The 12,725-nt window shown below is 41.0% G+C and overlaps 1 protein-coding gene across 1 annotated transcript; it reads left to right on the top strand.

The window, feature by feature from the left end:
* Positions 1-598: 598 nt before the first annotated feature.
* Positions 599-12,676, top strand: LOC106819812 (erythroid differentiation-related factor 1-like). The gene is made up of 15 exons (XM_014824398.1): positions 599-728; positions 2,172-2,511; positions 3,003-3,066; positions 4,494-4,658; positions 5,809-5,888; positions 6,398-6,551; positions 6,716-6,837; positions 8,193-8,304; positions 8,712-8,859; positions 9,429-9,709; positions 10,008-10,169; positions 10,585-10,725; positions 11,078-11,308; positions 11,603-11,717; positions 12,627-12,676. Exons 2-15 carry the CDS (start codon positions 2,192-2,194, stop codon positions 12,674-12,676), a joined length of 2,145 nt encoding a protein of 714 aa, XP_014679884.1. The 5' UTR covers positions 599-728; positions 2,172-2,191.
* The last annotated feature ends 49 nt before the right edge of the window (positions 12,677-12,725 follow it).

The raw sequence follows: 12,725 nt of genomic DNA, 5'->3' as shown, positions 1-12,725 counted from the left end.
TAATATAATTATTATTTACGACCAAATATCGTACCGAATATTAAAACCAATTCTAACATTAATAAAAGTATACATAAATCGCATAAACAATTTTTTAACATGCACGTATCCATCTTGAGTTGATAAGTGCCGCCCTCTCCTGCCAATAGATTCAGTCGATATAAACAAACGCTATGAGAAGTTATTCGTTTATTTTGTTATCTATTGATTAATTTACAGAAGTACATTGGTAAAAAAAATATCAATATAAGCTTGCAACGCTTTTCATCGTCAGTGCAATAACAAAAAATAGTTTTTAATTAAAATTGCAACTACTAGAAACACTGAAAACCACTGAAAGTGAAACACTCAAGACCTACTGTCCTGAACAGAAACACTGAAACAGTTACATAGTCTGTAGTCATGGTACTGCACATATACATACATTATGGTTAGAACTATTCGTCTATATATACAAATTTCAGAAATACTACTTGTTTTCTGCCTATATGCGCATTTCTTGTTTTATTATCACGTTTACGAACCTGTATGACCCATAAAGCTTTTTTACTGTCGAGAGATGTCGCTAGCATCTAGCCCACCAGATGTCAGTTGCAACTTGCAAAACACACTAGAAAGTTATCGAAGTTTCATATATCATCGTTGTTGATCCCGTGATAGTGTCTAAACGAAGACTATATAAGAAAATCATTGAATAATTGTCTTAACTACTAGACGGTCTATAGACGGTATATAGACGGGCTATAGTACTAGAGCTATGCTGGGTCGTACTGTCTCAGTTTGTGTGTAGTGGGGCACGGTGCAAATCCACTTTAGGCACCTTATCAGCTTATGTATCACGAAGTGATGCACAGATTTCTGTGTATCATCAACTGATGCACAGAATTTCCGTATATCAAGGAATGATACAAAAACCCTAACCCTAACCCCAACCCTAACCCTAACCCTAACAGTAACACACTTCGTGATACCTAAGGAGTAAGGTTATACTTTATGACTTAGGGTTAGGGTTAGGGTTTTTGCATCATTCCTTGATATACGGAAAGTTTGTGCATCAGTTGATGATACACAGAAATCTGTGCATCACTTCGTGATACCTAAGGTGCCTAAAGTGGATTTGCGCACCAAAGGGGATTGTGGCACAGCCACAGAACAAGCACACCGCCACAGGCACTGTTTCTATACTCTCTTTCACCTATTATTGCCGACAATTTTTTGTAAATGCCGTTCAAATGCTCATCTCAGACACTGGCTGTCAACAAACGCTGGCTGCGCTGCTGCACACTGACACAAATATATATATAGCAGGTAGGAAAGCGTGCTGCCAAAATTCGCTCGACGCTCGCTTGATTTCACACAAATACAACACAAATATTCCACATTCTACTTCATCTTTGTTTCTTTTTGAAGAACAGTGTTCACTTGTTATAAAAGCATACTGTCTTTGTTCGTAACCGAGCTGTGTCACGCGAAATCACACAAAGCCTGACGAAATTCTTGCATTTGCTATCGTTGTGCAGTTTATGTAAATGGCTGCAAGTACAGGGCACAGGCGGCGCACTGCATTTTGGGAAACTACCACGCTTTCCAACTCTCGTACGAGCCTCGTCAAAGCCGTCAGTGGAGCGTTGCAAAAATGTTGCGGCGCATAAATGAGATCACGAAGAGCGCCGGTGGGTGTTTCCTGATTCCGACAGCCATTTACATAAACTGCGCAACGGGAGCGAGCGTGAGAATTTCGTCAGGCTTTGTGTGATTTTGCGCGACACTGTTCGGTTACGAACACAGACAGTATGTTTTTATAACAAGTGAACACTGTTCTTCAAATAGAAACAGATGGAGTAAAATGGTTGAATATTTATGTTGTATTCGTATGAAACCAAGCGAGCGTCGAGAGAATTTTGGCAGCACGCTTTCCTACCTGCTATATATTTATGTGTCAGTGTGCAGCGGCAGCCAGCGTTTGTTGCAGATGAGCATTTGGATGGCATTTGCAGGAAATTGTTGGCAATAATAGGTGAAAGAGAGTATAGAAACATTAAGACTTTGGTAGTAAATAGATTTCGTATTTATTTAGCATTATATTTTATTGAAACGCTCCAAGTGCCTGTGCACACTGCACTGGATCGCACACACTGTATTGCGTATACTTGAAAACGACATATCTATAGGCATTTTGCAATCCGTCGTCATGTCCGGTGACGAAAGCAATGATGATGGCAACACAGACAAAGAAAACCACAACACAGCTGTGTGCTTGGCTTCAGAGTCTGAAACTGAAAATGAAGAAAATGAGGAATTGTTTGCTCAGAACTTGGGAGCATCTGCTGGCGATGTCAAGTCAAAGGCAGTTGTAAAATATTCAAGTGTAAGGACACCAGCCAAGTTTTGCGAACTTCAGAGTAACACTGATTTGAATAACCCTCCATCCAACTGGTTGCGGAGACAGGGTGCAAAGTTTGGTGTTAAAGGAACATGGACAATTCGCAATGGGCCAACAGAGTTTTCTAGGTAAGATGCTCTTTAACCAGGTTTTTATATATAAGCTTTAATTAATGTTTGCATAAAACTACTGTAATGATGCAAACAAACAGCCAAATGCACTTATCTCAACATTAGCCATGTAAATAAGATGTCCAACTGCTATTTGTTTGAACACAATATAATGTAAAAAACTGTTAAACACTGGGCAATTTTTGGGGAAATACAGATCATGCTGAGCTGCTTGGTCAATAGGCCACATTGTTGGACTCGGCAACAACGTGTGGTGGCAACCTGCCCTGCTATCAAGTTTCCAGCTATATCTAGATCACTGTCAATTGAGGAGTGATTATATCCTAGTGATCAATGTTAAAACAATGAGTGAACACCATTAGATGGGTACCCAGCACAGCTGCATTTAGTACCTGATGGGACAACGGCCGAATTAGTTTCATTATGTATCTACAGTGCTTTCGACAATGCCTATAATGTTGTTTTACATTGTTTCTTTTCCATTTCAGTTTGTCCATTGCAAACACATTTCCAGACTCGATTGGACAAGTAGATGTGATCAGTGATGCAGAGGTGTGTGCAGCGATTGATTCTATAGTGATGCAACATTTCCAGGAAGCTTTCCCATAAATTAATATTGTTTTATTCTAATTGCTATACTAATCAAAGTAGTTTTGTACACATCGTTATCGGCGAGTTATTTATATCTCTCAAAAGTTAAGGATACACTCGAGCTTTTACACGAAATTTTATCGATTTTCCATTTTCATTCTTATTCGATGGCTAACACTAGGTGCCACCTCTGTACATATTTATTTATTCATAAAACGATGCAAGTGAACTTTCAGAGCGTTTTTATTGCCTGCGTACATGTGTAGTGAGCCGTGGCCCTTTAAACACTGATGACGTCAGAGACATGGTAACCTCATAATTTCTTGCAATTTCTCAAGGTGCACAGAACATGGTTTCAGTTAGTCATGGATATATTGCAGTAAGTACTAACAGTAGATGTTTCAAATACATACACCCATTTTCCACACAGGCGGTCGATCGTTGTGAAAAATAGAAAAACACTGATTTTCTCTGTTTCGATTTCTGCCATAGTATTACTATTAGTAGCGGATGTAGGCCTATAAACAAATTATTTCTTTGCCATTACAACTCGGAATAATTTAATTTTACACTCGTTTTAATGGTATCACATTGTGAAAAATACTAGGGTTTTATATTAAGTGCCATCTTTTATGAGTCATCAGGGTGCAAAATTAACGGGAGTCCGGAGTCAAATACTCCCTGATTTACTGTCGGACTCCCTGATTTGACATATACAGGAGTCCGTGTGACTCCCTGAAAATTCTGCTATACTAACTAGTTCTTAGCATGAATCTTCAAAATAAGCACGTGTTATTGTTGTTATGCTTTAGTTTTGAATTTCAGACTGCGGACTTTCTCATTTTGCTGCGGACTCCTTCTTTTTGAAGGCAGGGAGTCCGTTGGACTGACTCCCTTGTTCAAAAGTTCATTTCTACCCCTGAGTCATGGTTCTTTATTTGCATAAATTTTCAAATCGAACATATGACTTAAATTTTAGGCAGTTATTTAATTTTTTTTGGGTATTTGAAACTTTAAGGAATGTCCTTAAAAGCACAATTTTGCTTTCATACTCTGTGGTAATTGAAAAATATCTAAAATATAATTTTTACATAAAAATTCTAAATTTGTGTTGTCACATAATTAGATGCTGGAAATATTATGAAATTTTTTGGCTTGTGCATAGGTACATATCATCTATAAATAAAATGTGTAATGGATTCGATTCGTTTGTCAATAAACGTTTACTCTTCATTAGAGTAACACCTATGAAAAAGCTCGAGTGTATCCTAAATGAGGTTTTTACCAATAATTAGTGTTGAGTATATGATAAACATGTAATGCAGGATTTGACGACGTACAAAGATGTTTAGTGTTTTAATATCTAGTTGCCACGACTATATTTACAGAACATCAAGAAACTTTTGAAGATGCCGTACAATGACTCTCACATGAGCATGATGGTTCACAGAGTTCATCGTACTCTATTGCTCGACGACTTTGACATACATCGCCATCTGTTGAGGACATCTGAAACAGAGTGGAAATGGCTACGGCGATTCTTTTACGAACAGGTTAGTATCAATGTTTCATGAAAAATTCAAATGTGAATTTAAATTGATACAACAAATTTTGTTTCTCAATGTTGTAAACAATAAAATCGGTGACACCTATCTGTTGATTTGAAATATTGGTAAAATCTTGCATGCATATGTACTAGTGGTGTAACGGTTAACCGCGGTTAACCGAAAACCGCGGTTTTTGCGCCACCATTCGGATATTCGAACCGTCGTTCCGTTTTCGGCTCGGTTTCGGTTCCACATTTTATATATACCCGATATATACGCTTTTGAGATACGCGCACTGCGATTGGCTGGTCGTAAACTCTCGGCCAATCAGCGAGCAGTTAACATTGATAGACCACTTGCTACATGCCACGAGAAGGTCAACGCGTTCATTTTGTCTGCAAAAATGACAATTTGTGTGTACCCGCTACTTCTGTGGCCAGTGAAAGAATATTCTCTACCGCAGGAGATCTAGTCACGGCCCAGAGATCATGCTTATCGCCTGATCAAGTTGATGTATTAATTTTTCTTAAGAAAAATATGTAACTGATGGTGACTACACATGTCATGAGAAGCACTAACACACAGTTATTGGGATTGTGTTTCTTACACCTAATCAATGAAGTACAAAGACACTGAGATGGACTATTGGACATATTTGCCTATTTGGTTACTTTTACTGAAGTCAAATATTTGAATTTCCTGTGCAAAAGTTTTGTTGAATTTGCCCTAACATTTGGGTATTGTATATTAAAGGTTTGTTGTTCAAAGACTTTTAGTGACATTATTATTTAATATTTATAAACCAGTCTGATTATTAAATTTGCACTTCTGTTTGGTGTTATAAGATTTGTAATTGATCGCAAATATTCGAACCGAAAATAACCGAACCGAAATGTGAAAACCGAAAACCGAACCGAACCGTGAAGTTGTGATTCGTTGCACCCCTAATATGTACGTGCATGTGTGTGTACAAATGTTTGGATATGTAATATAGATGATGAGTTTGCTAATACAATATTTAATCATTTAATGGATCGAAATTCTGAAATTCCAATACATAGGTTTGCTATCTTTGGGTTGATGGGGGCTAGCATGCATTAATGTGTTTGGGTAAAAACATTTATGTTGACACATATTACTACTATAATTGTCACAGCATATAGGTATTGATCGACCCGATAATAGCAGAGGTAGTCTTCAAAATAGGAGTATGTTCTCCAAGTTCCTCTACCACAGGTACGCATGTTGTTTTCCTCACTGGTATATATATACCCCTATTATCTACTTCTGATATATATATATATATATATTGGCCTACGTTGAACTTTGAACAACTTTGAACAACAAACTGTATCAATTAGTTTGTCTGAAATGTGACAATTTCATAGTTTAATTTAAATATTGATTTGGAAATATGGAAGTATCTTAACCTTTCCTATTTGCATTCCATGCAATTCTTTTTGCACAGATGTAATTAATTTTTATAGTCAACCATAATGTTTGTATATTGCTTGCTCAAGTGCTCGGCTAAGCACAGACAAAAGCACAAATAAGATTGTGCCAGATTGGCTTCAAATGTGTTGTTTTTGTTAACGTTGAGAGTTAATGCTGAGTAAGAGAAGAAATGAAGGCTTTTCTTCTGACTCATCTGATTCATCTGCATATACCACTCTCATTATTATGGAGGCAGCCATGCTAACAACTGATATGTCATGAACTGAACTGTGGACATGTGTTTTGTGCAGTTTGGCAGATGCCAATGTGGATGACTCATTGTCACCAGAGCCAAGGCACCGATCCAATTCCTTACCTGACCGCTACCACTCGGTGCTTTCTCCAGAAACTCATTGCCATCCACAGGCACACATCTCAAGGACACGGGAATCATCAAATAAAGATGTAAGTATAATAACAGATTGTTGAAAAACAATCTACATTCATATTTTCACCTCTCCTGCTGGTTTCAGAAAAGATGCAATATGTTAATGTAATTAAGGCTATGATACAGAAGCAGAATTATCTTGTTTCCTATCTGTAATACTAAAGACTTTTTTTTTCTCCAGTCAAAAAAGTCAGAGTTCCTGAGAAATGTTCTATGGACTTTTGAGGACATTAACATGTTGATAGGCACGGACATGCCCATATTTGGTGGTGGCACTCGTCCTGCAGTTAGCCTCAGGCTTCGGTAAGCTATAGATAGACAAGAAAATTCATATATATATTAATATAGAGTAGGTACACAGGTAGCAATAATTCATCATATACAAGGAGGTCACTCATTATGTATATTTATTAGCTCATCTGACGTAGTCAGATGCAGCTCGTAGAATCGCATGATCGTGCGTGCGTGCGTCTGTGCGTGCGTGCGTGCGTCAACAGTTGGGCACAAATCTAAACGGCTCGACGTATGGATTCAAAAGTCGGGACGTAGGGGGGTAATCCGAAAACGAGTTGGGATGTCGAAGCTGGGGGCCAAAGGTCAAAGGTCAAGAGGTGTAAAAGAAGGGGGAACATTCCCTCAACTTAAGGTATAGGGAGGAAATGCAGAATTGCGGCACAAATCTAAACGGCTCGACCTAGGCTCGTGATAGTCGGTGTATAGCATCATGGTAGGAAAAGCCATCACTGTGCCGAAATTGGAGGTAACAGGTCAAAGGGCAGTGGGGAAAAGGTCAGATATCAGACATTTTCTGAGGACATGGGCTAACGGACAGAGTGAAAAACTTTTCCCCACCAGCGCTGTTTCAGCTGTGTTTGTTTTAGCGCTGACCTACCATTTTTATCACTTTATTGAAAGGACCATGAAATGTGCTTTCCACTGACGTGCGAAGAGTAAGTGTCTGATAACCTTTTGACCCTGAAGAGAGGGTTAAACATGGATTCCTGAACTGCCTCAATGATGTCAGTGTTCTCATATTCATGGCACATCCATAATCTGGAAACCCAATATGCCTCGATAGCCCAATGGCTACAGCACAGGATTCTGGCTCAAAGGTTCTTGGATCGAATCCCATCAGATTTTTTATTATTTACCTGTTTTCTGTATTTTTCTATCTTTATCCATTTAACTATTTCTTTCCAATTAAGGAAAATATTTACATGATTTATTTACAACAATTTCATAACAACAAATAATTTTTACAACAATTAAATAATTAAATTTTATTTAATAGGGTTAGGGTTAGGGTCACAATGCACCATAAAACAGGAGTTTCAGGCACGCAATTTGTATCAACCAATGGGATTTGGGAGGTATGCAGAATGCAGAAGGTTGCTGAAATGATGTGTACGCAACTGCGTATCTGCATATCTGCGCCTAACAAAGGTGTCACTATGCACGACTTAAATGTTACGTTTATAACCGTAGCAACATACCTCAGAAGAGCCCAGACGCTCTGTGGCTCTTGTATTAGAATTCTAATGACTTAAAATACATTGTAAATACACAAGCTGCACATGGGAAAATGTTTCCTGCAGTGTGTACCTAGGTCATTAATCATTTGTACTGAGACGTTCTGAGGCTATAATATGTTTGTACAGGGATATGGGGAAGCCTATTAATGTACTTACTGGGATGGACTACTGGTTGGACAACCTCATGTGCAACGTGCCTGAGCTTGCTATGTGCTACCACATTGATGGCATCGTGCAGGTAACTACATAGTTGTAATGAACAGTGACACTGACATTTACCCCTTATTTAGACAAATTCGGTAGATTGGCAAGTGGTGTATGTGAAAATAAATGAAGTATATGTCATATGTGTAACCAGTTCCTGTTTGTAAGTTTGTTAAAAAAAATTTGTATGTGGTATTAGACTTAATGTTAACAGTGTCCTATGCGGACATTTTCTTACGGAAGGAATGACATGTTTGTACGAGTGAGAGAGTGCAAAGAGGGTTGGAATGTTATGGCAATATTGTTTCATGAAATACTGTCAATTTCTTATAGTGACAAACCTTTTTGTTAGTAACTTGTTATTGCAACTGTCTGTTTGCTAGAACAGTTTACAATATCTCAGTTGGTATAAGCCTCATACTGTGTCATTACATTTTGCAGTATTATGAGTTGATGAAGACAGAGGATATTCCTAATTTGAAGGAGTCAAAGTTCTCTCCCATTGTTGTGAAAGACATCGCACAAAATATTCTGTCGTTTCTCAAGTCAAATGCTGCTAAGGAGGGTCACACATATTGGCTTTTCAAAGGTGTGCATGCGTTTATGTGTGTGTAGTAGACCTTGGATGTAGTTTTATTTCTTTGTACACACACACACACACACACACATTATATATAACTAGACAGAGGGCACTCACAGAGAGTGCATACCTCCGTGAGCGTGTAACATGTATGTGTATAACAGCTGGCTCGCTGCTGGCTGCTGCTGACTGGGTGCCCTAAGGCGAGCTGCTGCTGACTGGACACCCTAAGGCGAGCTGCTGCTGAATCGATCGCGCCAACGCTACACACACACACGAACACACACACGAGACTGATTACATGACCTCCGTTGCGCGGAGGTAAATATATAGAAAATAGATAGGTAGGCAGGCAGACAAGCAGATATACAAACACTGACAAACAGACAGACAGACAGACAGACAGGCACAGACAGATATTACGTGTGCATTCACGTGCGTACGTGCTTGTAGCCCGTAGCCCGTAGCCCATTTCAGCTACGATATTACTTACTCACTCGTTCACTCACTGATCGCCCTCACCCCTCATTCCCACACTCTACTCCGTCATCGTCGTCGAACCTACCGTGCGTCCGCAGGCAGCAACGATGACATAGTGAAGCTCTACGACCTGACGACGCTGTGCGGCGCCGACACGGACGCTCAGCGGCGGGAGGGGCAGCGGGCGGAGGAGGAGGAGGAGGAGCAGGTGGAAGAGGAGAACCCGTTCACGGTGCCCGTCGCGATGCTGCTCTACCGCGTCGCGCGCAACATGGCGGCGGCGCCCGATGGCCGCAGCCACACGAGTGACATCTGCAAGCTGCTGCGCAACTGTATCCGTCTGCTGCAGAGCGACGGACGGCACGCGGACAAGTCGGAGGCGAGTAGCTCCATGGAGTGTGTGTGGAGGGGGGGTCGTACACTATATACATTATACTGTGAATCTATACCCCGGCAAATAGTTGGCGGGTGTTTGGTGGGTGGAGTAAGGGCTGGCAGTAATGTCTGCAATTATTCACCTTGGAGAAACCCAATTATTTACTCCCTGTATGAAAACCAGATCGGGTAAAACAAGATGCGTGCGTGGCGAGAGCAAAGTAGGTTAATTACTTTCCTTTTTCTGGCTCCTTATCCTCTCCTTTCCCGTTTATATTTATGCTCGTTATATTTCTCAACAGATAATCGCTTCTGCAAACTATATGTTGTCGGACTTCCTCTTGCCAGCTGAGGGATACCTGAACAACAAGCAGAAAGAATCTGGAACAGGTTCTGCTGGGGAGGAGCCTTCCATCGTTGTCTACAAGGATATCAGCGATGAAGATAGCAACTATCACTTGCGTGTAAGCAGCCTGAAAGGCGTGTTACTATGTTAATCCCAGCAGCAAAGGAAACGTCACCACTGGAATATCCGTATGCCGATTGAATCTCTGCTTCTGGTAAACACAAACGTGGGTCGTTCTGTAATATTCGTGATAATCCCATGTAAATTGGTGTCTCAATATCACAAATGGTTACCGATTAAACTCTGCCAGAGAAAAGAAACAGCACCCCCTCCCCTCTAGAATAATTTCGCTACGTTGGTAAAGCTAACCTAATTTGTGAGTATTACATGCTAAAATATCGATCTAGTGGCACGTCGTTACAAAGCATTGTTTTTAGAATGTTTTTTTAACAATGCCGGTTGACTAGACCTGGATATCAATCATGCCATGTCGGTTGTCTCTGGTCAGTTTCCGATGAGACGTGTTTGTCTAGCAGGCAGACATCAGTGTGACAGTCAAGGCTTTATGCATGCCTGACCAGCCGACGTTTGCTGATCAGGAGTCAGAGCGACCACAGTACATGTACGAGAGCTTGGAGGACCGTTGCCTGGCCGCTCTCAAATACATCGCACAGGTAATTTTCATGCCCGTTACTAGCATGCTGCATTCCATATTTGTAATGGTTTTATTTAGAATTAGCTAGCGGATGAGAGATAGATTTATACAGCTGGACTATTGCCTGGCTGCTTTTAAATACATTACATGGGTAACCTTCATGCCCGTTACTAGCATGCTACGTTCAATATTTGTAATGGTCCCATTCAGAATTGGCTAGTTAAAGAGAGAGAGAGAAAGTTAAAATTATATATGTGGCTCATAGAAAGATGGACGAAATGTCCGGGGTAAGAAATTAGAGCGGATGCTTAAAAAATACGACCTCAAAGCATCGGTTGTTAAGTAGATGACTAAATGATGATGAATCCCAGGGCCTGACCTACGTGGAGAAGAGCTCATGGAGCCGGCAGGACACGGTGAATCCCCACTTCCCGATACCGCTACCGTACGAGTCTCTCGCGTCCCCGCGCACAAATTCGCCCGTGCCGGAGTCAAGCCTTGAGAGTCGTGTTGCCACGAGCGACCCGATCCAGGAGAGAGTTGCTGTGAGGTCTCCGCTTTCAGACGGGCCGCCACCTAACTCCTGGCAGTATCAGCTGAAAGTGAGTTTTTGCATTGAGTTTAATTTGCTCTATTAGGTTAGTTTATAAGTGTGACCAAGAGCTAGTTACACCTGTTCTTAGCTGTTATTAGTAGAGGTGTTGTTAGCTCTCGGTGTGATGAAAATGCGCAGGCTGTGTACTTCAAAAAAAGCCTGTTTAGCGAGAAATGAATGGTTGGGAATATTACGTTAGATGCTGTAACTTTGAACCACGTTTTAACTTACCAAAGTTATTTAAGATTAAGTGGTTATAATGTGTTTTTTACCGGTTTTTATTGTGTGTTTTTCTCTCTAGGTGCTCCTACTTCACAAAGCCACCGTTGCATGGCATACCCTAGCGGAGTCTGCTAGCTCACTTAACAAATTTGGCCGTGCCCTAAAATACATCAAGTTGGCCTTGACTTGTCTAGGTGAGTCATTGCAAGTATTTTTCACATGTAAATTCAGTGTGGGTACCCTATGTGCACACTCCGATGTTATGTAAGTATAAATGCGACCGGAGGATAATTTCTCTGTCACATAATGCGCAGGTGTTCCCTAAGGCGTATATGCCTGTGCATGGGCTATGGTTATGCGCTATGGCTATGGCTATGCGCTATGGCTGTGGCTATGCTGTGCATGGGCTAGGCATGTGCATGTGCACCATTCCTCACATGCTCACAATCGAGTTCAAATTGTATCTCCGCTGTTTCGTTCATGGGCGTTAACTATGTATTCATGCGCAATGTTCCACTCTCATGCCTACAGACGTCTCTGCTCTTATGAGCATTGAGTCAGCAAGAGCACTAGGTTGTGACATCACCTTTATGAGCAAGTGTTAACAGCATCCCATTCTTGTAAGCGCAGAGGTGGCAAGAGCACTATGTAGTGCTATCACCTTTATGATGTCACCTTTTTTGACGCATGCAACAAATGTCTTGCTCTTGTAAGAACAGAGGTGGCAAGAGCGCTATGTAGTGCCATCACACTCGTTAGCAAACGTTAACAAATGTCAAGAAATGTCCTGCTCTTGTAATTACAGAGGTGGCAAGAGCGCTGTGCAGTGCCATCGTTCTCATGAGCGTGTGTTAAGACCGTCCCCTTTTGTTATTACAGAGGTGGCAAGAGCACTGTGCAGTGCCATCGTTCTCATGAGCGTGTGTTAAGAATGCCCCCTTCTGTTATTACAGAGGTGGCAAGACCACTGTGCAGTGTCATCGTTCTCATGAGCGTGTGTTAAGACCGTCCCCCTTCTGTTATTACAGAGGTGGCAAGACCACTGTGCAGTGCCATCGTTCTCATGAGCGTGTGTTAAGAACGTCCCCCTTCTGTTATTACAGAGGTGGCAAGAGCGCTGTGCAGCGCCATCGTTCTCATGAGCGTGTGTTAAGACCGTCCCCCTTCTGTTATTACAGAGGTGGCAAGACCACTGTGCAGCG

The sequence above is a fragment of the Priapulus caudatus genome, unplaced genomic scaffold (assembly GCF_000485595.1).
Source record: "Priapulus caudatus unplaced genomic scaffold, Priapulus_caudatus-5.0.1 Scaffold40, whole genome shotgun sequence".
Classification (NCBI taxonomy): Eukaryota; Metazoa; Priapulida; class Priapulimorpha; order Priapulimorphida; family Priapulidae; genus Priapulus; species Priapulus caudatus.
Note: the sequence above shows the minus strand (reverse complement) of the source record. Positions and strands in the feature narration are given on the sequence as shown.